Source organism: Chenopodium album, chromosome 23, assembly GCF_948465745.1.
Source record: "Chenopodium album chromosome 23, dcCheAlbu1.1, whole genome shotgun sequence".
In the NCBI taxonomy this organism is placed as follows: Eukaryota; Viridiplantae; Streptophyta; class Magnoliopsida; order Caryophyllales; family Amaranthaceae; genus Chenopodium; species Chenopodium album.
Window position 1 is genome coordinate 22205781 of NC_137856.1, and position 25550 is coordinate 22231330.

At 34.8% G+C, this 25550-nt stretch overlaps 2 protein-coding genes across 2 annotated transcripts; both read right to left on the reverse strand.

The window, feature by feature from the left end:
* On the reverse strand, window positions 1-5886 carry LOC145608529 (putative protein phosphatase 2C 35). Its single transcript, XM_081664144.1, has 7 exons — window positions 5765-5886; window positions 5360-5456; window positions 4235-5223; window positions 3324-3455; window positions 986-1209; window positions 842-904; window positions 1-447 (listed from the first exon to the last, which is right to left on the reverse strand). Exons 3-5 carry the CDS (start codon window positions 5141-5143, stop codon window positions 994-996), a joined length of 1257 nt encoding a protein of 418 aa, XP_081520270.1. The 5' UTR covers window positions 5144-5223; window positions 5360-5456; window positions 5765-5886; the 3' UTR covers window positions 1-447; window positions 842-904; window positions 986-993.
* Window positions 5887-15602: 9716 nt separating this feature from the next.
* On the reverse strand, window positions 15603-22934 carry LOC145608265 (uncharacterized). The gene is made up of 4 exons (XM_081663875.1): window positions 22638-22934; window positions 22451-22552; window positions 17005-17131; window positions 15603-16029 (listed from the first exon to the last, which is right to left on the reverse strand). The coding sequence occupies exons 1-4, from the start codon at window positions 22890-22892 to the stop codon at window positions 15791-15793; spliced, it is 723 nt and encodes a 240-aa protein (XP_081520001.1). The 5' UTR covers window positions 22893-22934; the 3' UTR covers window positions 15603-15790.
* Between the last annotated feature and the right edge of the window lie 2616 nt (window positions 22935-25550).

The window sequence follows — 25550 nt, forward strand, 5'->3', positions numbered from 1 at the left end:
TACCAGCAAACTACTCAAATTGATAATTGTACAGGGAAAATATACAGTGAGAATCAGTAATCATAACCATTAATCGATGATTCACAATTTGAACTAAAGTCATGGTTGTCAAACACGATTTTCTTTCACATACATTGATACAGTCGGCAGGTTAGATCCCAGACTATCACTATTCCAAAGTGCTCATCTGTACCTATCGTTGGGAAATGTTGATCCGATGAGGACATGAAACTGAGAAGCGTACGTTGCAGATGACAGAGAGAAACACATGAAGGCAAATCACCCACAAACTCCCATCTTATTTACTTCTAAATCATTGATCAAAAAAGGGGATATTTCGCTCCAAAAAAAGCTCAGAAGCAAACATCAGCAGGCCAACAGATTATTTTTGGACAGAAGTTTCTGCATTTTCTGGTCCGTAGCTTGTATTCAACAACTTCCATTAGTCTGACAAAAGGAATTACATATGAGATTCTTATTATGCTAAACTGTTACAAAAACATGACTAACTAATCGTCTAAACTTTATAAAATAAAATTCAAAAAAAAAATAAAACAAAAAAGAATAACTAAGTCGTTTGTGTTAATTGAAATTAGCAGATAAGTGCTTTGAGTTTTAATTATCTTGATTGGATGAGTTGGACCATGTCCTCACTATAATCAAGATGCTTTTGAAAAAGAAAACATTTGCAAACCAACATAAAATGGTAGTGTTTATGTCATAAAGCATGTTACACCACAAACAACAACAATGAAGAGCACTACATGACTGCTTAAATTAACTAGCATAACTTAAGGCATGGATATTTGATAAAGCAAACAGCATGAATCAAGAGCCCTACCATTTCACGAGGAGATCAGCAAAAATGATGCAGTGCTTCTTAAAACTAATCCAAGCCAAGCAACTGTCACGAATAGACACAGAAAATCATTTGCATCTTCCACTTGCAATAAATAAGAGTCTCACTTAAAAGATGTAGACAGACCTCAATCATCATGCTGGCTGAGAATACGATGGAGACAAAGCAACAGCACTTCGATCAACAGAAATTATAGGTCGACAAGGCTGCTGATCTGAGGGACTATTTCTTTCTGAAGGGTTTAAGTCAGATGTAGTAGTAACAGATAAGTCAGAAGCAGCATTTTTCATCCTCGCTGCAGGTGGTTTTGTATCTCCCTTACTCACTTGACCAGTGAGCCCTGCATTCGACTGTAATAAATACAACAAACAAAATTGTAAAGAAGCTCACATTTTTTAAGAAAGAGTTTAAAACTTTAAATGCAACCTATTAACAGTAAGCAAGTGTAAGTTGTAAGCTTGTTTGTAACATTAATGAGCACAAATAAACCATTCGGAAAGTGTCAAAAACAATAAAACCAGGCTTTGCTACCAATTATAAAGTGGGTCCCCCCGAACCCCCCCTCTCCTCTCTTTCCCTAATTGATGAGAAAGCATCCCTCCCATGCTGTTCTCTTCATGAAAAGTAAGTGCAAATGACATATATAGGATCGTTCCAATCAATGGCAACCCCTGACTTGGTAAGTGATAAACGCTGCTACGGATACATGCCTATACTTGCTTAGGAATAAAAAAACCAACACAGAGCAAACAGAGAGATTCTAGAACAATTGGCAGTATAACCCCTCTTTTGCAGCAGCTAAGCTGCAGCGGATCGACAGCTACAAATTGTAAAAACAGCACGGTCATGCAATTATGCATAAGCAGTACTAAATAACATAAGTGTGTCGAGTCCCTTTTCACCAGCAGCATCATCTGTAGAGTTACACGACTGTTTTGTTTCTATTAACAGAGCCATAACCCCAGATGAACATGCTTAGTTCATCCCATCAATGTTCTTAGTTTCCTACTAATTATTTATACATAATAAGAAGACAAAATTATCAAAATCTCAAATGCTGCATCATTTGAATTACAGTTAATGGCACTAAGCTTTAGTTCTGTTTTCAAGATTCTATTTGAAGCTATGTGGCTGCAGTTAGCTCAAATCTGGCAAACTGTATGCACATATTGGCAGCTACTTTAGACTAACTGGTCTTTATCCAACTCTAAGACAGAACCTACCCCCCTTTCCAACTTCTTCCCTCCAATTCCATCACCCATACACAATCACAAAAATAAATTGCCCACTACCCAAAACTCAATATTGTTTGCACTTGAATAACTGTTTAGAATGGACTAGAATTAGAGTTTAAAGAGTTCAAATTAGATTTGAACAAAACACAAGAGTCCAAAGTGTAAACTAGAGTGCAAAAGTACAAAAATGATGAAAAATAAATAAACTAGTTCCTCTTACCTAGTATCCTGTCCAAAATTAGTCGCACTACTTGACCAGTGCATGGTCTTAGGTAATTTAGTTCATTGTGTTTTGTGGAGATTGGTAATTAATTGACTTCCTCTATATTTTAGTTATACCATTGCCTTTTTGCACTATTTTTGATTATTTTATTTATTTATATAACTGAACAAATGTAGTCATGGGTAATCTTGCTAATTCCGTATCAATATGTATTTCAGAATATCAGCTTTCTATGAAGTATACTTATACATAATTAATGTTAATTCGTATTTGAAGTCAAAGTCAAATGTAAGTTAATATGGTACAACTTAAAAAAAAGAGAGGACGTATTATACTTAGACGGTATTGAGTTATTTAATATTTGAGGGAATTAATATTAACAAAAATACTTTTTTATTTCATAGAAGTGCAGCAAGTAATTGGGGACAGCACTGTCAGAGGTGCAAGACTTTTGATAGTACATCATATTTTTATATGGAATTCATAGTTTTAGTTAGCTTTTAGTAAAAGATTTGCAACATTTGGGGTTAAATAGAAAGTGTAACTAATTTTACTAGCTTAATCACTTTTGTAAACTAAATAATGACAAAGTGTGACAAAACCTCTTCAATTTTCGGGAATCTCGAGATTTTATTTTAGTTTGAAAACACCAAAAAAAAAACCTGTGATGCCTACTCATGCAAGACCAATACACTCCATCTGTTTTTCCTCCAAAGAATCATGAAGCAAAAAGAAAAATATAGAAAAACAAGCCAAATCAATCTGGACAATAGGTAGTTGAGTGTACAACAAGTTCAGTGACAAAAAAGATCAATGTCAAACAAGATTTTAAATAAATATGTACAAAAGTATACATTAGATTAGAATGACATTAGAGGCCATTTTAGTACTATAATGTCATTATAATTTGATTAAGTATGTGATAAAGATCATGATTTTAAAACATCTGAACAGCTAGTGATCCAAATGAAAAAGTCATCAAAAAAAGTTTTAAGGCAATACATACACTAGAAAGACCTTTGATGTGCACAATGATGATCGTAATATCATCAGTACGATTTTCATGAGTTAACCATAGTTTGTATGATTCTCCTACTATTTCAGAACATGCATCTCGAGGATCTTGATTACTGGAAACCTAAACACACAACACAAAAATCGAAAACAGTATTAGATGCGCATAACAAAGGACCCTTGGGCTAGCCCAAGATTATAATAGTTACAAGCAAAAGGGAGTTATAAAGAAAGAAATAGAAATTGCTAGAAATTAATTTGAATTTCATTCAATGAAAATCTCTACTGTGATCACATATAGCTAAGAAAATTACAGGCATCAGATCACAATTTAATAGTGCACAAGCATGTTTTCCTTTTCTCAGCGTAGCACATTGTAAATGATGATGTTACTGAGAAATCCAAATGCCATTGCTTTAAAATGACATACATCAAAGGCAGATGCTGCCATTTGTGGTAGCATTGAAAAGTTTTGCAATTGTTTATAACAAAACATTTGAGTAGCAGTTTACAGAGAACTTTTAAAAAGAACCGAATAGCTAAGTGATGTTAACCATTAAAAAAGTTTCAATCTTTAGAGCATCTACGCTCAAACTATCTTACTCGTTATGGCTTAGTCTGTACAGTTGGTCTCAGAAGCTACAAAGAGCAAAATTAAAACAGTAATAATGTCCTGTCACATGTTGCAATGTGATACTGCATTACACCACCAAAAAAGAAACATGTAACACTTTGAGAAAAAAGCTACTTTTATTTCAAAATAGTTATTATACAGAAGAAGCATACTCAATGTAGAAAATTTTCAGACCAACCAAAGAGAATGACATCCGCTGGAAGCAACAGAAAGATGCATATGCATAATAAGATGATAGCAAATATTCCATTGTAACTGGAATGACATACCAAATCAACAACTGCTTGGCTTGGTAGGAACTCAAAGACGCCATCACTTGCAATAACAAAGAACAAGTGATCTGGTGTAAGTTGAACCACTGATACCTCTGGAGCAGCTATAACACCTATATTTTCAGCTGTGCTATCCCCAACACTCCTTGTGAAAGCTGTGCCAGGATACATTCCATTCTCAACCCACAATCTAGGAGGATCACTGCCTTCAGTCTCCTCATCACCCCATGTTTGTACAGTTGGATCCTTCAAACCCTCCACTTGATCAACACTCAAAACTCTAGCCCCACATAACTTCACCCTCTCATATTCATCTTGCCTAAATGGAGTCTGATCACGAGATAGATCTTGCGCAATTATCTGATTTCCCTTCTTAAGAGCAATCACAGCTCTAGAATCGCCCACATTAGCAACATAAAGTGTATTCCCAATAACAAGAGCAGTAATCGCTGTTGTACCACTCATTGCATCATCTATGTCACTGTTGTGTAATTCCTCATTTGTCCTAAGAAAGGCGTCATTATAAGCTTTTATAGGATCTTTTAACAAAGAGGAATCATTAGACAAGATCTCTACCAATCTATCCTTCACAAAATTAGAACATTGAGCACCAAATTGACCATGTCCATCAAACACTCCAAAGAAATGAATATTCAAATTGCCACACAATTGTGTCCTTATGCAATAACAATCCTGATTTTCTTTTTCAGGTGAATCAGGATAGTACCCTCGTTGTGTAAGGACCGAATACTCCAAACAGAAATTGTGTGAAGGCACAGAGATAGATTCTAACGATCTCTCAGCAAAAACCGGCATTCCTTGAACCCCAGATTTACCATATACAACACCATTTTCCTTCCCTTTACCGTGATGTCGCTTACAACATTTACCATAAACACAACCCATCGTTTACACAGTTACACTATATACTGATTAATTCTATTTCCACATCTTCAAACCAAACACACAGTATTCAAGAACACGAACTGCGAAAATAAACACCCAAAACAAACAAAGCAATGAATTACAAAATACAAAAACAACAATTGAAGCTACTTTAAAACCCAAATGGGTAATCAAAGAATCAGCATAATCTAGCTTAAAAAGAAAAGAATTTCATACCAGAAATGGAAAGATGATTTACAAGAATCAGCAACTTTTCTGCAAGAATCAAATACAGAAACAAACTCCCCAATTGACAACTTTCTTCTGATACTCCCTTCAAAACAAAAAATGATGAACAACAAGAATCAAACCCAAAAAAAAATTAACCCAAATAAATCCAAATTTCAGAGACTAATTCTGCAACTAAAAACGTGCATTAGGAAAAACGTGCGAATGGAATTTAAAAAAGAAAGTAAAGAACTTGGTTTTTGGGGAAGAACAAGATGAGGGGCTCAAAAATTAAAGAATTATTTACCAAATTTTGAAACCCTAGAATATTACAGAATAGTCTTAGTTGAAAGAGTAGAAAAAACTACAAATTGGGTTTTTTTCAATATTTAATTGGGTAGTAGTATGACTTACAGTAGAGTGAGAAAGAATTGGAAGACATTTGATGGAAGGAAGTAAGGAAGCAACAAGTACGGAGTTGTATTTAATTTTTGAAATTTGTAGCGGATTTTATGCTGCTTTGCTTTGCTTGTCCAACTTCAAATCCCCGGTAAACTGGGGTTCAACATTTGTTCATTTGGGGGTAATTAAGGAGGTGTGTTGCCTGGTTTATTGTCACAATTTTAATTTACTTACCGTTAGTCTGTTACGATTTATATGGAAGTTGTTTAAATAGATTAATGAAAGGCGTTTGTCCGTTACTGTTTATATGAAAGTTGTTTAAAAGGATTATCGGCAGGTGTCGAAAGTTAACCTGATCTGAAAAACGTGGAGATACTCTATATTGAATTGAAGCCAAATTGGTTTGACCCGAGAAGTTTGCTCCAAAACTAACCATGAATTAGCCCACAATTAGTCTTAAATTGACGTTATTTGTTAATGTTAATCTACTATTTGAGTCCTAGTATACCGGGAACTAATTAGACCCGATAGCCTTCATTTGAACCCAATTTGCACTCATGAAGACACTTTGCACGAAATCTTTTAGACACGATAAATATCCGGTTTTCTCCGATCCTGACTTGTTTTTTGTACCTGACTTCAAGCTACTCATAATTTAAGCAAATTCTATCTATTTCTTTTCCTTGACCTGACTTTGACTAGACCTAGCTTAAAACATGAATTTTTTTCACCCACTTTTTTGTTTAACTTGAATTCAAATTTATGTATATTTTTTTTAAGACTCGGTGTTTAATTTAAGTAATAACTTTTATATGTAATTGAATTAATTTCTGGTAAAAAATATGTTACTTTTTCCTAACAATGTGATAATACAACTTTTTTTTTCTAAGAATTTTTTATTTACTTTATCTACTTAGGCCTGTTCTCATTGATTGAACTCAGATGAACTGAATTGAACTGAAATGAAAATTTTATAAGAGAAGAAAATTAGGAGCTGAACTGAACTGAACTGAATTTCAACGTATGAGAACAGACCCTTAATAGCTTAGTACTTTGTAGCTTTTTGGTTTTTTTTTTTTTTTACGGGAGCTTTTTGTTAATTTTCCTTGGGTGAATGTTTGAGTACTTGATATATGTAAACTTTTGAATGAGTTAAAAATTTGAGATTATATTTAAATATAGGTTGGAGTTGTCAAAAATAACGACTATGGAAGTATAAAATTCTCATATTACAAGTAAAATTAAAGATCTGACATGGTTTTAAAATCTAATAGAGTTTGAACTTTGATCTTGTAGAAGATTCTATTATACAATCATTTTTTTAAGAAAAAAATCTTATTAAGAATAAGAGATTCTGCCACACGCTACCTTTGCATGCACTAGTTATAAGTAAAATTTTGTAGATTAATAATCTCATTAACAAACACTATTTAACCTTTTACTCACACTTTAATTACAATAATTCATCAAAATAATCTTAAATATGAGTGCTTAATTATCTTTTAACAAGATCTTAAATATGAGTACTTTACAATATAGAATTCAGGACGAATTAGCTGAATTCTTTTATAAAAATCAAAAATAGCTTTGCAAATATCTTAACAAGTTAAACTTCCTACACAACCTGCATAATCACAATATATTTTAATTAGGGATCATGATGAAATAATCCAACCGTATAACACTTATCCTCCCTTATTGTTTTATTTTGTACTTGTACTTCTTATATTCCCCCATTGTAAAAATTCAAAAATTTCTTTCTATCAAGAATCTTCCTAATAATACTAATAGAACATTTTAGAACAAAAATCTCCATATTCTATTTTTGAATTCCAATTATGTATATATGTACTAAATGCACTATGAATTATTTTTTCACTATCCCAAATTGAATTCGCAGTCATCAATATTTTTCACTAAGTATTAAATCTCTGTTCCTTTTTTTTTAAACGTAAACATACTTTGGGGCCGTTTGGTTCGCACGGTGGAATTAGAATGGAATGGAGAAAGGGTATCAAAGAGAATGAAATGAATCCATTTTCATTTAACATGTTGTTTGTTTTATAAAAATCATAAGGGAATCACCTCCATCACAGCACCACCACATCCACCATAGCAACACTATTTTTCTTCATTTCCCAGCCACCCTATAGCCCAACCACCACCTCACCACCCTCACCCTCCCTCCTCCAACCCTCGTCGCCATTTATTTATCCGGAAAACTTTCCCCCCACCCACGTATAACCCTAAAAAATCCTCCCCCTTCCCTTAAAACCGTCGGCCACCCCTCCCCCCACACTCGAAACCCTAGCCGCTAGCAACTTCTGATAATTACAGCGGAAAAATAACAAACTTTTATTAATAAAAATATGAATAATAATAATAGTTGTTTCAAAATAATCCAATAAAAACTCCACACATAAATAAAATTAATTCCTAACTATGTGATCTCAATCCCGACTCTAGTATGCGCACGAACAACTCCACACCAGAAATCAAGATTGCATCAAGATTGCTTACCAAAAATGGTAAACAGGGCGAACCAAAACAAAAAGGAAAACAGATTAGCACAAACGCTAAGTACGTGTCAGTGCAAGGCATGTAAATACTTTTTTTTTTTTTACAACAGCAAAACCCAAAAGTAATCATAAACTAAAGTACACACTAGAACATTAGGGGTAGAACCATATAACAACTTTCTATTCGGAAGCCATACAAGTTCGGTGGGATAAGACATTTTGCTTTTAGAGCCACTCATCCTGCAAAACAAAGGGTTCGTGAAAACAGAGGAAGTTAAAATTCTTAGAGAATGACTTTTCCTTCTAGCTCTAGAACAATTAAAAGAAACCAATAACTTCAAATTTTGAGAAGAGGAATTGTTGGGGCTTGTAGCAGACTTCACCGGGGAGTAAACTGGAGCAACTGGAAGGGGCACCGACGTACTTTCACACAATGACACTTGACCGACCATACCTATGGTCGAATCTTCTTGTGCCAAATTTGGAGTTGCTTCACACCTATCATGCCCTTTCACAGGGGGGTGACTAATCTCCATTGGGGTAAAAACTTCATGTACTGAACCCAGGATCAGTCATTGGGCGGAGTAGGGGAGTCCATAATTTGCGACTCTTGACAGAAGTCACACAACCGATAACTTGACCCCGTAAGATTTGGTTTTTTTGTTTCTGAAGTTGACTTCAGATCAGAATTGTTATCAATAATGTTGGGCCTTCGATCTTGATCGATAAGGTTAGCTTTACCCTCCTCCGAATTCAAAGATTTTCCAACAACATCCTTTTCCTTTTTGGTGACATCTTTTACACTTATACACCTACGAAAACAACCATCTCCACTAACATCTCTTTCCTTTCTTTTCCCTTTTTTCCCTAACTTCCTCTTTTCTTCTTCTTTCCCAATTTTAGCATAATCTCTAAACATTTTATCCTCTCTTGAAAGTGCCTCGTTAACAAAATATGGAGACCAACCCAATTAAGAGGTCACCTCATTGAGTTTTTGTTAAAACTCTCTGTTGGTGGGATCAATCCTAATTGATTGTGCAAGATCCATGAAAGCTAATTCGGGTTTATTGAGCCCTAAAGCTGCCACCGCCCTTCTAAAGTAAGCTTTCACATTAGAAGTATCATAACACAAAACTGCAGAACACAACTGACCCACCTTGTCAAAGTTTTTCTCTTTGACATAACAAGCACCCAAGTTCAGATTAAGAAACACAGCTAGGCTCGAAAAAACTGATTTATCTTCATCATTACCCACCGTAACAAAAGATAAAAGCTTGAGTGCAAGAGAGTATTTAGCAATCACTAATCCCATATTACACTGTTTGTAGAAAGCATTACCTTCATCTTTCAAATCCCTGATAAATTCCAAAATACCAAAAGGATTCTCAACTTTCCAACTAAAAGCTCTAGTTTATGTGAAGAGGTATCATCTTCTTCAATATGAGCAATACACAAAATCCCCCTACGTTCTTCAAACTTATCCATAAAAATTATGAATAATAACAACTAAACACACCAAAAGCAACTAGAAATTAAAAACCAAACTATTACACAGAGAGCAAACATGCTTCTCCATAACATAAAAAAGCCATACCAAAAGAAACTATTCTGACGAATAATACTGTGGCACCAGAACGAAAGAGGTCCCAACAGATGCACCGCCGCCGCCGTTGCACCTATGCCACCTGAGTATCTGTAGTTATATCGCCAATTCACTAGTCCTTTGATGCGGGGATGGTCTGCGATTGTAAGACCATAAAAATCAACTAACTTGATCTTTAGGTATCACGTTGCATATATTGTTTGGTGATTAAATTGTGAAAAAGGAAGAGCTAGTAGAGGCCGCACACTAGGGCTAGAATAGCGATTCCTCCCTAAAAAGAACGTTATTTTAGTACCCTCGCTGCAGAACTCATCTCTTGTACACGTAGACCAATTTGGGCATGGGTAAACTTACGATTCATGCTAAATATCCTTTGAACTCTACTTGGGAGAAAGGCATGAATGAGGTTTATGAGTTTTCCTAAAACTCATTGGTGACTCCTATTTGTTTCTTACAAAAAAGCGTAATGATAGAATCAACTCTAATTCAAGGTCCCCCAAACAGTCAGGAATTCAGTGTAAAGTCCTAGGCTTTTAAAGGGCCATGGACATCTAAGGAGAAGGATCCCCTACGATGGGAACACCCTCCTTACAGTGGCGACTCAACTGGGGGCTTAGAGGTTACAAGATTAGTTCTTACTTATGTTCCAAGGTTTTCCAACACTAGGATTCCTATGGGTTGTAACGGGAATTAACTTGGATAATCTCTAGTTAGACAGCAAGGTTTAAGCGCATAATATCTTCCTTTTTCATAAAAGTAAAAACCAAACAAGCAACATTGCATCATGCATAATCATAACACACTTTAACCATTGGGGATTGGCTCATTCATTAGGGGCTGCCAACACCAGGCTTTAATCTCGAAATCAATAACAATCATCCCACCCATATCGACAACAAAATGTTGGGAGGGCTATGTCATGGGTTAACATGTTGAGTGATTGATTCGTGCATCGTCTCTTAAGATATGATACCCTTGGACACCCAAGTCTTGACCTTAGAATGGCATTATACGCCTCGACGGTTCCTTTTATGTGCTTATGTGACTACATGAATATGTGTTTTGTGTTTAATCTAACTAATTCCAACTTGTTACCTAGAGATATAATAAAAAAAAAAAAATCGCAAAAAATTGTGGTTCGACAAAAAAAAAATAATAATAAGAAAAAAAATTGTCCAACCTACCAGGTGGCACGCGCAACTGTCAAAGTTGCCTGCGCCATCATATCGCAAGTACAGAAGTTGCGCGCAGCGCCTTCGCGCAACTCTGTGTCTTGCGCGCGCCTACTGTTCAACGTTGACTTTGACTCGTTACGAGCAATATCATACAGAGAAAACGATATTACCGCTTCAAGGTTAATCGTTAAGTAGGTGCTAAAAATATCTTTTTGGCTTACAACGTTGTCTAGCTTACTTACTTTTACTTTGATCGTCTTTTTTTCCCTTTTTTTAAAATCCAAAAAAACATGTTTTTTATCGTTCTTTTTGCGTTTTCGCAAAAAAATAAAGGAAACAAAAAATAAATAAAAACGCATGTGGCAGATGCTACTCTTGAAGTTGCACTTTCCACCTTAGCGCAAGACGGAAATTGCGCGCGATACTATTTTTGATTATGATGATTCGTTTACGTACATTATAATCGAATTAGGACATAATTTCTTATGAGGTTCGTCATTAGAAGTTTGCATCCCTTAATAGGACGAAGGACATCATCAATATGTTATTCTTAAACGTGCCTATTTTCATGTTCATCATTTTTTAGTTGTAATTGGTCAACCTTGATTTAAGAGTATAATTTATTTACCTCTTCTATGGTTTAAAAAGAAAATCCCGAGAACCTTATTTGGGATGATTGCCTCACAAAAAAAGAGAGAAATAAAACAAAAAAAATATCGTTCTTAAAAAAAAAAAAATAATAAATAAAAGAGAGAGAGAGAGAGAGAGAGAGAAAATGATGAATGATAAAATCGAGAAAATGATTTAATTATTTTTTGGATTTTACATTCGGAGGCCATCATTCTTTTAAGCTAATAGTAATATATTATCCTTAAAGAAAAGCAATATGAGAATCATAATTAAAAAAGACGATATTCATCTCTATTGTAATCTAAATGATCAACAAATACTATAGTATATTTGATCATTTTAAGGAGTGTGTTGTCGATTAATATTTCTAAAAATTTGATGAGCATTTTCAATCCAATTTTCTTGTCTTTCTCTTCCACATTTTTCGAAAACAATTCATTTAAAGTAAAATCCTTAGATGATTATCTTGTTGAAGTCAATACAAATCATAACATTCCGTTAATGATTGTTCGTGAATTTTTTGACATTCTTCATCAACAAACTTGCTTAAAGTGAATTCGTATTACAAGGATTAAAAAAAAACAGAGAAATAAAACAATCATTTTGACTTTGGTTCATTGTTTGAATGCTTGGCAGAAAAGGTTTGAGTGAATGCGCTCAATTTCTTGTGAGTTGTGACACACATTAGTAGGTCATATTCCACATTCGCGTACTAGTCCAATCATGGGTGATAAAGCAGCATTGGAGAAGCTTAGACAGGAACTCGAAAACCTAAAGGCCCTACGAGAAGAAGAAGCCCAATTAAGGGCTCATAAAAAAGCAAAGGCTAAAATAAAAGCAGAAAAAGAAAAAGAAAACATTTTGCAAGAAAAAGCAAGAGCAGAAAGGCTAGAGGCCTTGGAGAAACTTGTCCTTCGAGCTAGCTCAGGGACTAAGTACTTTAATTATGAGCTTGCACCATAACCTAGTGGCAAGACTCTCCCAGAAAAGTTCTTGACTACGGATTTGCCAACCTTTAAGGTTACAGACAATCCTAGGACTCACCTAATGAGCTTTATTGGAATTATGGCATTGAAAGGGGTTGAGCAAAGCCTATATGTACGTACTTTTCCTCTTTCATTGGACCCAACTGCTAGATCATGGTTTTATAACCTCGATGCAAAACAAACTTCCACTTGGAATGACGTTGTAAAAGCGTTTTTAACCCAATATGGAGACAACATCGAGCTCACAACTACCTTGCGCGATCTTGAATTGCTTAAGCAAGGGGAAAAAGAAGGCATCATTAACTTCTTTTCCAGGTGGCGATCTAAGGTTGCTCTTATTTCACATAGACCTCCGGATCATGAACTTGTCCCAAAGTTCATAGACAATATGTCTCCACCATACAAGTGCCATTTACAATACCTTGGTTTAGACACATTTCAAAAGGTCTATACTGTGGGAACAATAATTGAAAGGGACTTGATAAATGAAACCATGAATCATATAGATGAACTAGATTTTCAGAGAGGATTTCACCTACGTTAGAAACGGACAAAGCTCGAAGACACAATCTCAAAAAGTTGTCAACAATTCAAGATGTAGCACCCGAGGTCTTGTTTTGTTTCTTTCCTTTGTTTTTTATGATAGACTAAGAGATTCATGTTGTCGAATCTACTTATTTTGTACTCTCATTAATCAATGAAAAAAAAATTATATTTTCAAGTACTTCTATCTTGTTCTCTTTTCAATCTCTTTATTGTTATTGACTCGAATTAAATAAAACGTACACATACAAACAGGCAATATCAAAAAGGCATACATTTAACACTTTAAGAATCTTGACTAGCTTTGGCTCACTAGATTTATCGAATGAAAAGAGGCCCATCTTTGGCCCACAAAGAAAGGATATGATGATTCACCAATACATGAGGCAACTTGAAACTCCACAAAGATAATCCCATGTTCTTAACCTTAGAGAAAATCCATCTTTTTGGCAGCCCTTTTGATCCTCGTCAGTTAAGCCTTAGTTATTCAACCTACATTATTCCATACCTTATGGGAATGGTGCAAAGAGATATAAATAGGAAATTGGGGGGAACGAAACATAAGAGGGGGACACAAAGTTAGTCTAAAAGGAAAGATCCAATGCAAAAGAAAGAAAAAATCGTTCTAAACCCAAAACAAAACTTGTCAAAAAAAAGGAGAGAGAAAAAAAGAGAGAGAGAGGACAAGGAAAAGGCACCTAATGTAGGAAGTTGCCACACAAACCAGAAAGGTTTTAATTTGATAAGCACCAAAAGTAAGGGATTGTGGGAGTATACTTGAGCCTGTCCATTCTTCATAACCCCAAGCCTAGCCACGTTATAACCTTGGAAAGGCCCTCCCTGAGATAGACCATAACCATGTACCAAAATCATCATTCCATGAAAATATGGCCAATCTTAGGCCTTTGCACATATGTACCTACTATTGAGTAGTCATGCCCATATGTAAAATGCATGAAGTGTTGAGTTATGATTATAAAATCATAAAAAAAAAAAAAAAGGCAAATTTGTCAAGAAAAAACCTTTTAAAAGCACCCTTTTGTCAAAAAAAACCTTTTAAAAGCTTTTTAGTTAAAAAAAAACCACAACCTCAATTTTTTTGCAAGGAGAAACCTATTTCACTAATTGCCCTCTAATTCACTTAATTAGTCTCTTATTTTGTTTTCTTTCTTTTAATCACTCTCTAACCCACCTATTTATGAGTAATAATTAAATTAAATAAAAAAAAAAAAACTACCACCTCCCAACCACTAGCCAACCACCACCTTCCGACCACTAGGCAACCACCCCCACCCCCATTGGACCCGCCGCCCAGATCCCCCACCACCGGCCGACCATCTCTTTCTTCCTTATCCCCGGCGGCGACCACCACATGTAAGTAATTTTCAATTTTTGGCTCTAAATTGCTCAAATTAAGTCCAAATTAATTGAAATTTGCTTCCAAATTATCCTACCATCATATACATATCTACTCAAAGCCAAAATAAACATCAATTGCAAGCAAGATGCACAAATTTAGAAACCCCCAAATCGATTTTTCTAGGGTTTATGGACAAATTAAAAATTGCAAAGTTCAAGCACATTATAAGATAAAATCCAAGCAAAAATGCATTGATTGTGTGCGAAAACTTGATTTGAAGCTTCCAAAAAGATCCTAGCAAATTTGGGTTGTGTGTTTGAGAGTGTTTGAGGGAGAAATGAAAGGTAGATGTTCGAAGGGAGAGCCGGGGGGGTAGAGGGTTGCAGCAGGCCGGGGGTAAGGGGGGTCGACCGAAGGTTGAGGTGGGTCGTCGGGGATGAGAGGTTGTAGGTGGCGTAGGGGAGGAGGGCTGCTGCAGTGGGAGGAGGAAAGGAAATGGCTGATGCAAGAGGAGGTGGAAAGGGAGGAGGGTGGTGGTTTTTGTTTTTGTTTTTTGTTTTTTGTTTTTGTTTTTTTTTTTTTTTTATAAATTAATTTAGTTATAAAATTGTTAAGTGAGTACTAAAACAATAATTAGAATAAATTAAATTAATTACGTGGATTAGAGACACTTGGCTGTCATCAACAAAAAAAATTCACTTTCGAGTTTTCTTTTGCCAAAATGTTAAAATTCGAATTTCTTTTAGCTAAAAAGCTTTTAAAAGGTTTTTTTTTCCGCAAAATGGTGTATCTAAAAGGTTTTTTTTGACAAATTTGCCTAAAAAAATCAAATAATTTGGATGATCTGATAGCCATTGGCTTGATGACATCATTTTAGTAAAGCAATCGAATCAAACTAAATTCGATGTTTTCCATATCTTTTGCCAAGAAAAGTTTGATGACTATCACTTTATAAAAAAAAAAAAAAAAACAATCATCTTATTTTCTATTAATAATAAGGCTATACACAACAATTCAATCGCAAGACTTCCATATGTATAATGTATGAACTATTGAACTCACTGATGGCTCAGAATTCATTGTATATAATCAAGATTTCACCTTAGTGACATCAACTAAAAAGTCATCATCGAAAAGTTTTGAAGTCTCTCCGTGGCTGTAAGAGTTGATGCCATCGAGGATATATTTCAAGGAGCATAAGTCACTGCTTATGCAAATTTCATCAAATAGTAAAATCTCCTTTATTATCCTCTAATTTGTCAAACAAAAGGTTGGTGCCTGTGTCAGTATCATCAAGTTCACCAAAGAAACCACTAGCAGCATTTTCCTTCCGCAGACGACGCTCCTCTACAATAGCATCATCTGATTCTGTACACAAACTACGCCTTGATTGTCGCGTAGGCCTTTCAGCAACAACAAATTTGTTTCCGTCACGGATCCTCTCAGTAAATCCTGCCCAGACTGGAAGGAAGTAGATGTCAGATATAAGCTGTAGTTCCCCAACTGTGTCCACATAAGCTATTTTACTCCAGCAAACATGTCAGGATTCATAAACAGGATAAATAAGCTAAAAAAAAAAGCCTTTATTTTACAGATCTACAGAAGCATGAATTGTTTTGACTAAATGTAATAACTAATCCCCCCACCCACCTTCTCTTCCCCAAATACACTAAGAAAGACACAGGCTATGTTACATTGACACGGGTACGGGTATCCGATATTGGTACGGATCCGAGTGTCCGATACGTCATTTTCAAAAATTTAGGACACGGGGACACCGTCTTTACTTTGGACTCGGGTACGGATACGACAATAAAAGAAAAAAAAAATAGGATAATCATAGCAAGTCCCCATAAAAAAATTTGCAATTTTTATTTTAAATTAGACTGTATAATATACTCTGTATAGTAATACTATTTTTTTTTTAACGAAAAGTAGTACTACTACTAGTCTACTACCTAAGTACCTAATATAATAGTCTAATACTGCCAAAACTCTTATTGATACTGCCAAATTTTAAAAGCATATGTTGAAATTTCTGTAAAAAGAGAGTGGAGTGTGGGTCCAATAAAAGACTCAACCATTCATTTTTTATTTCTCTCTCCTCTCTCCTCTCTCCTCTCTCCTCTGTTGAGTGTTACTGTTCGCCATTTTTGAAGCTCTTCCCTGCTATTTTTGAAGCTCTTCCCTGCTATTTTTGAAGCTCCAAGACAACTATGCCATACCCGAGAGCCAAACGGAGTGTCCGGAACGGATTTCATACCCGGGTCCGTGTCGGGTCGTACTGACCCGGGTATGAGGCCAAAAATGGCGTGTCCGAGTAACATAGGACACAGGATACATTAGTATGGATTGCTAACCCAAAGCATTATGTACGTAGATATAATCAAGTCAGAGCGACAGTTCTGTGATTTAAGATGAATATCCAGTATATACCTCCAAAGTGATGAAGGACTATAGAAGCTGCTATAGTAACGTTTAATGAAGCAGTCCCACCTCCATATTGGGGAATATACACAAAGAAGTCACATATCTCGCATTCCTTGGCTGAAAGGCCTGTTCCCTACAAGAAAATTAGCAATTAGTAATGGTACCCAAGATTATTCAATCCTTTACTCACCAGTGTACATGAAGATTACCTCAGGTTTAATGAAAATATTTGCCAATAAATTTGAAGAAAAAAGATATCTCTTCAGTAAAGGGAAATGGAAACAGAAAATACACGAGAACTCTAGCCATAGAGAGCTATGTATCTAAAAGCCTCTGATTACTGCATGCAACACAATAGAAATCACTTACATTTCTAGGCGATTTGTCTTTCAGATGATGAAATTTCCAGAGACATTAAATTGTCCATGCAACTATACAAATACATGCAAGCGGACCTGATATTAATACTGTAATGGTAGCAAAATTACCACAAAGTATAAATTTAGTTATTTTAAGATATGGAAGATTTCATGGATTGTTTATTGCAGCCACTTCAGTAGTTGTTTATACTTCCCCTTATCTTTGTTAACTTCTTTTGGGTCTATTTAGATCTGCATCATCAAGCTTAAAAAGGCTTGAATTACAGCAACAAATTGGAAATACAGAAAACATGGCTTACCAGTGTTTTGAGGGAGACAAACAAGAAGGATAGATTCTCCACAGGCTAAGAGATACTAACACGTGTGGGTACTTCCCCCTTTATTACCACCACTCCCTACTTATGAAATTATACACAGTTGTGCACTGGTGAATTCCCCTTGTTACTCTTCCCTCTACTTCTACAGTATGTGTACTTGATCTGGGGGCTTGCTCGATCCATTACATTATAGATTGGCCATATATTTCATTATTCATAACAGTTTTAAGTGTCTTGTTCTCCCTTGATTGCTAAATAACATAAAATGGATAATAACTATGTGATCAATTTTGCCAATTCTTTTATGGTACTACATTAATAACTTACCCTCTAATATAATAGGATGGAACAACAGGATCTAAAGTTATTGGCTATTATGCAAGTTGGTACACAAATTCAAGCAAAAGGATAAAGATGTAAGAATAAAAAAAATACACCTCTTATTTTAAGTACGCTCCCCAATGAAACTTTTAAAACAGAAAACAAGCAATATAATTGCAAATTATTTCTGTGGATTGGAAAGGCACTCTTGAATTTATAGGTCATATTCAATTTCAGAAAACTGGTTTATATATGGTTACAAATACTTTTATCAAAAATTCAAGCATCAACCTCTCGTCCTAGAGTCCTCTTTAATTTAAAATTTTAAAACATAAACAAGCAATATAATTGCAAATCATTACTATATATTGAAAAGGCTTTCTTGACAGAAGTTCAAAATTCAATTTCAGAAAATAGGTCTATCGTATCACATATACACCAAAATTTCAAGCATTAGCATACCTGTCCTACATCCAGAAAAATTACCAAAGAACTCGTTGATCTCAAAACTCAATATAAATAAAATGAAAAAAGGATAAATTTTGTTATAGATTAGTAATTCTGATTTTAATATTCAAAAACTTTTGCATGCCCCCGGTGTACAATTGGTGTACAATAATTTTATTGTACATCGAACATTTTGCGAAAAATGACCCCTTTTTCTTATAAAAGTGACCCTTTTTTCTTATAAAAGTGACCCTTTTTTCTTACAAAAGTGACATATATTGTTACAAAAGTGACTCTTTATTTTCACAAAAGTGACCCTTTTTTTTCATAAAAGTGACCTTTTTTTTCATAATAACAGAGTATCAAAATCAACCAAAATATACACAAAATTAACAATGAAAAAACAATACAATCACTCAAACAAATCAAAATAATAAAGATCCACATCACAAAACAACAAAATTTTAAAAAAAAAGTAATAAATAAAATGTAAATCAGAAACATAATATGTTCCAGTCACTCATACTTTACTAACATTGACGGTTTGCAGAATTTTTAGTCACCATGCTTTATAGGTTGGCATTTTTGCTTCAATTGTAAGAAAGCTGCAAAATTCAACTGCTTTTGCTATCTACATGTTTGTGGACATAAAACTTGAAAAACGAAGGGATATAATAAATGGAAGGAAGAATGGAAGAGAAAGTTAAATGAAGAGGAGAGAGAAGTTATAGTATCTGAAAGGGGAAAATAAGAAGGAAGGAGCGAGAAGTATGAGTTTAACTTGGGTGGGTGAGTAAAACCTTCATTTTCTTTCCGCCGCCAATCCGCCATTCAGTAAAATAGTGTACACCGGATTTTTTTAAATATTTGTGTTTAATATTTTAGAAGAACAGATTAATTTAAGTGAAAGCCTGAGAATGATTTGATTAATAACACAACCAACGGTTACAAGTAATAGCTTTAGGCTATTAATCTCACAAGGTAGCTTGAGACTACTAGTCTCTCTCTTTTCTTAAGAATCTTAATTCACCAAATGCCTTCTATGACATTCTACTCTACTATTTATACTAACAATCCCAGCAAGCACAATACAACCTGACATTAATGTATTTTGGCCCCATTATATTGCAGTATCTCAGGTCTGCTAATTCACGTTGCCTCCTCTCGTAGTGAAATGTTAATGACATTTGCCTCCTAATGCATAGCTGTCCCCTCCTTTTCCTGAGTCTGTAGTTTGTCTTTCATTGTTGGTTCATCACAAATTTCCAATAGATGATCAACCTATCTTAAGAGTTATTTCCCATTCTATTTGTGCATATCAAGTCTTTCATCATAATCACTAGGGTTCAACATGTTAAAGTTAATCACAACTTTTGATGGATTTTGATTAGAATAATAATATTATACAATTAATAAATACAATAAGCACATGAGAGTTAACAATCTAGTCTATCTTACTCCAAGCTCTCAAACCAAAATCCCATCATTTTACTGCATTAGTTTGTCTTCACAGATCACAGAAGCTTTGAAATCTGGAACCTTATACCAAAAGGTAAAGTTTCTACCAAATAACATTGGATTAGTATCAATTATCAAATATCTCCATAAGAAGGAATATAACCTCAATATACAGCTTCTATTTCCTCCCATTTTGTTAGCTAATGGGGTGGATTGACTGGATTTGAGTATTCTTGTCAACAAATTCAAATATATATCAGCAAAAAAAAGGTTTTTTTTTTCAGCAAAAATATATATTTATTTAAGTAAAAAGAAGTTAACTTCTGCAAAAACATGTTAAATTAAGCATATGTAAGTTCAATATATATATTAAACAAAAAATAGGTTATACTTTGTTTGTTTCACAAGCATCATATTGACTTTATACATAATTCTCACATAAACTTTGACCACATTTAATTATCAATATATATCAATAGATATCATCATTTTAATAGTTAGTGTTAATCTCAATATATAGCATTAAGATAAACTTTTTTTTTTTTTTTAACTCATAAGCTTGAAGCTGTGAGGTGTACACATTTCTCCAAAAGCTTCACATGTAGGATCACTACTTCGTTAAAATTAATAGCTTGTACCCTATTTCAGAGTACTTATTCATTCAAATTCCAAACAAAACCAAACATTTATTTTATCATTTCAGCATAGTGGCAACCAACAAAACATAATTTTACCAACCCTGAACTTTCAATCAAAAGCTTAACTCTATGATTAAGCAGCTTTTGATTGAATAATGTCGTAAAAATATCACTAATAATTCTTATCCTAAGAGTTCAAGTTGTACTCAACAGCCCCACTTAGTACCAAAATTTGGATTATGCACCTGGTTGCACCCGTCTCAAACGAACACTCCCAAAATGTAAAATATGAGGGACTCTATACCCTACATTAAGACTAAAACAATAGAACATGAGCCCTAAAGAGCTTAGGGTCTAAAACAAAAACATCTATAGAAACAATTAACCACAAGATCAGAAATTATTACTCCATAACCACTAAAAAGTTATCCCAATTTTTCATAATTCGCCATTCCTCTCTTTGTACTTTCTAGATTCAATTAATTATACAAATTTTATTGTAATATCAACCATATAACAAAACCTTACTTATCACAAAATCTCAAAACCTTATAATATATTAATAATAACTCCAAATTTAAGCTAATTAAGAGCAAATATCTCCACAATAAAAATAAAAATAAAAAAGGACAAATCAAAATTAAAATTAGCTCGAGAAGCCATGGTTGAAGACAGGAACTCAAAACATTGATGGATGAAAAAAGAAAGAAAAATTTGTAAGCACAAAGTATAAATTAACTTACTCCCTCCGTGTTTGACCGGCACATAGTTTTAGGCAATTTAATTGACTTAAATAAAAAAAGAGATAAGTGGGGTAATTGGAGCATTAAAAAATTATAAAAGAAAGATAGTGGGATTCATATTTTATTGAAAAGTAATGAATGTAGAGGAAATAAATAATAAAATAAAATTAATAGTAGGTTTAGACGGGGTCATGGGGACTAAAAGAGAAGAGAAATATAATATTAAAATGTAGATTTTTGCCAAAAAGGCAAGTGTAACACTTATTTAAACACGACCGCATTTGGTAAGTGTAACGCCTATTAAAACACAGAGGGAGTACAATTTAAAAAAAAAAAGAAGATACCTAAAAATTAAGATGCAAATACGTTTGTTCTCACTTCTCAATTCACAAAAAACATAAGATCATAATGAAAAGATCACATCATTCAAATAGAAAGAACACATACTTCAGTTATCGTATTTTTATTACATTGAATATGGCTGCATATTCTTTGTAATGTTAAGTCATGTTCTTTACATATAAGGTGGGTGTGTATGGTAACCACACACCCAAAGCAACCCCTTCATAAGGCTTAATTGACATAATGTATAGCAGTAATTTTCCATGTTCAACTAATTTCAAGAGCAGCTAATTCTTCATTCAGTAAATCAACCCAAGCTTGATGCTTCAAAGCATTTCAAAAGTGATTATGTTCAGGATGGACAGGAAGCATGAGCAAGTTCTGTGAACAGCACAAAAAGAGTAGAACTGACAGTCTAAGATACCACAGCCCAAACATGAACCGAATTGATTAATATGTCGTATTAGTCCTGTTAAGTTTTGTCAAAATACACGAAAATAGTAGAACCAGTAGTCTAAGACACCACACGACACAAACACGATACCAGCCCAAACATGAACCAAATTGATCAATTGTCATATTAGTCCTAAACATATAAGTAGTATAACCAGCAGCCAAAGATACCACATGACACAACTCACACAAACAAGATACAAGCCTAAACATGACTCGATTCGATCAATTTGTCATATTACTCCTGCGATACATTTATGTGAACTAACACAAAAAACAGTTTCCCCAAATTGCTAGCTACACTTGAATTAGATTAGATCAACAAAAAAAAAAAAAAAAAGTTAACCAACTACCTCATTGCCAAGTAAAAATGCAGTGCTCCTGGTAAAAGGGTGTTGATTAACAGGCTTAGCATCATTCGTAATCTCTACACCACAAATATCACAATTTCTCTCCTGAAAATAAAAACCCCAACAATACCAACAAATGAAAGTTGATTCCCATGAAGAAAGCATTTTCCAACTAGAAGAAGGTTCAAACCTTGAGAAAGTTGCGAGCATCTAAGAGAGAGTGAAAATGGCGGATGCCGATGTGAGAGACGGAGCCATGGTTGCCGAAGGAATTGAAGTCGCGGCGGCCAACAAGAACTAGTTCCGATACGCCGAAGGCGGTGGCGCTTCGGGCTAATGTGCCGACGTTGTGGCGCTTAGCAATGTTGTGCACCATTACATAGCTCTCCACAGCCGCCGATGGCTCCGGCGCTGCTGCTGTGGAAGCGGAGTTGGTCTGGGTCATATTTGATGCTGGGGAAAACCAGTTTGATTTTAGACTCAGGGGTTTTTGGTTTATGGGCTAACTTCGTCGAGAGCCTATTACTATGTAGTATGTTCACCAGGGTGTACACCCGAGTTATGGAAACTGATTTTGGCACACCCTAAATTGATTTTGGCACACCCCTATGGCCTATGTGAGAAGATTATAGAAAACTGTGCTCTCACATAGGGGTGTGCCAAAATCAATTTAGGGTGTGCCAAAATCATTTCCCCCGAGTTATTTGCTTAATCAATCAACAAATGACTCTTTGTTAATTAAATGAACAAATGACCCCGTTATACGGTAACCCGGAAGTATACAACAAATTCTAAATTTTGTCGGGTTTATGCTTTTTTTAGGCCCCAAATGCTAAAGGGGGCCTCAATTTATCCTCGTGTTTGATATAAATAGTTAATCAACCAAATATTCTATTCAACAATACATTTTTGCAAATAAGGGACCATTCTCATACGATTATTTTCAATTCAGTTCAATTCAGCTCTAATAAGTTCAGTTTAATTCAAATCCTAATTTCTTTCTCTTATAAAATATTCTTTTCATTTCAGTTCAAATCCTAATTTCTTTCTCTTATAAAATATTCTTTTCAGTTAAGTTCAGTTCAATTGAACTCTAATAAGTCCAGCTCAGTTCAGTTCAGTTCAGTTCAGTTCAGCTCATTTAAGCCAATGAGAACAGGCCCTAAATCAATATTAATGGGACCTACAATTAATAAAAGTTGTTGATTTTTTTTTAAGGAAATGCCACTAAATAAACACTTTTTTTGTTTATCATGACATAAGCTTGTATTTTCTCCAAATGCTACTCCCTCCATATTTTAAAATAGGAAAATTTGTTCAAGAAAACCTTTTTTTATAAGTCAACCTTTTTGTTTACACTTAGGTTTAAATGTATGTTTTAAATGTAGTGTGATTGTCCACACTTTAATTTCTATATTTTAAATGAAGTGCGATTGCTCACGCTTTAATTTCTTCATTGCACTTAATGTCTAGCCAACCTCATTGCCACCCCTAACGTTATAGCCCGCAAGTACTAGTAATTTACACGGTAATATATAACCATGCAAATTTACTTGTATGAGACACAAATATTACATAAGAGTAATATACACAGTATTAATACTATATCTCTTACTCTTAATCTTAATCAGGATCATGAGAGAACCTGGTCCTATAATAGGAACTAGGAACTAATCTGGAGCGTTGATCACTCTCAATCCAACGGTTCATGCTTCACCCGCCTTTTTCAATTTCATTAATGACATTTTCGTAATTCCGCCACTTGAATGACCTCCCTTATTTTTCTCTCGCTTCGATTCATTTTCTCTTTCTTCGCGCGTCTCATTTTCTCTCTCTAACTTTGATGTCTATTTTTTATAGTGATTTACCCCGTCCCTTGGTCATAATTAGTAGTGTTTTTGGCTCTTTTGAGCCACTTTTATTACTACTTGGTGTTTTCTAGTGTTTTCGTAGTTTTGGTTGAGTTTTGTAGGAAATTGCACTTTTGGAGCATTTTCCCAGATTTTCGAGGAGCGACTACGAGCATTAGAGGAACATGGCCACTCATGGAAGCCCAAGGCCGGTTAGAAGAAGCAAATCGGTGATTAAGGGCTCGGTATTGGAAATCCTGAGGCATTTGGACCGAGTTCAAAGACCCAAGGAGGAAATCTGATTGGGCCGAGGATTAGATGCCCAATAGAAGTCCACGAAATAGATGCCCAAGACCTCCTCCCGGGGCCAAGAAGCCTCGCCCAAAGGCGCTCCCGGCCGGGTGGGGCGAGCAAAGGAGAAAGGCAGGCTCGCGCCCGACCGGGCGCGAGAAGTGGTTTAGGTTTAGAAAGGCGAGCCCGGCCGGGCGGTGTGGCGCCCGACCGGGCGCGAGCTTTTAAGGGCTGATTTAGTTCCGATTTAATTTTGTTTAGCGTAGAATTTCTTACTTAGTATAGATGCTATTTTTTAAAGAAAGTTTAAGATCTTCTTTCACATACTCTTACTATCTTTCTCTCTCTACTTTGATTTTCTCTCTCTAAACTTTTACTCTCTCTCTCTTGTTCTTAAACTCCGTTGTAATTCCGTCGATTCGGTACGATTTCTACTTTATTAATTTTAGTATTTTTATTCCTTTCATTCCTTATGTCTTGTTTAATTGTTTTGATTTGTTTAGCTTTAATCATGTCTGAGTAGTTTACTTTCTAGGGTTTATGGGGATCTAATAAATAATATGAAGGGGTAAATTATGATTATTGATTGTTAATGCTTAATTAATTTTCTATTGATTGATTTAATGCTATGCAATTAGATTAGGCCTGGTTTAATTGTATGAGTCTGACAATATTGATTTGAGATTCGAGAGATGAGAATTAATGTTTAGGCTTAGTTTCAATAGGCAGACTAATTTATAAATGGTTAAGTCGAGATTCGAGAGATGAGATTTAATACCGGTAAATTAACTCTGTGATTGTAATGCGTAGCGAAAGCCCTTTATGATCTGATTAGTTGATGTATTGATGATTGATTATTATGTTTTACCCTAGAATATTGTTTATTAGTGAGCCTATGCCCTACCCTTTTATTATTTGATTTCTCCCTGAATTATTCCCTTACTCATATTCTTCGTAGTATA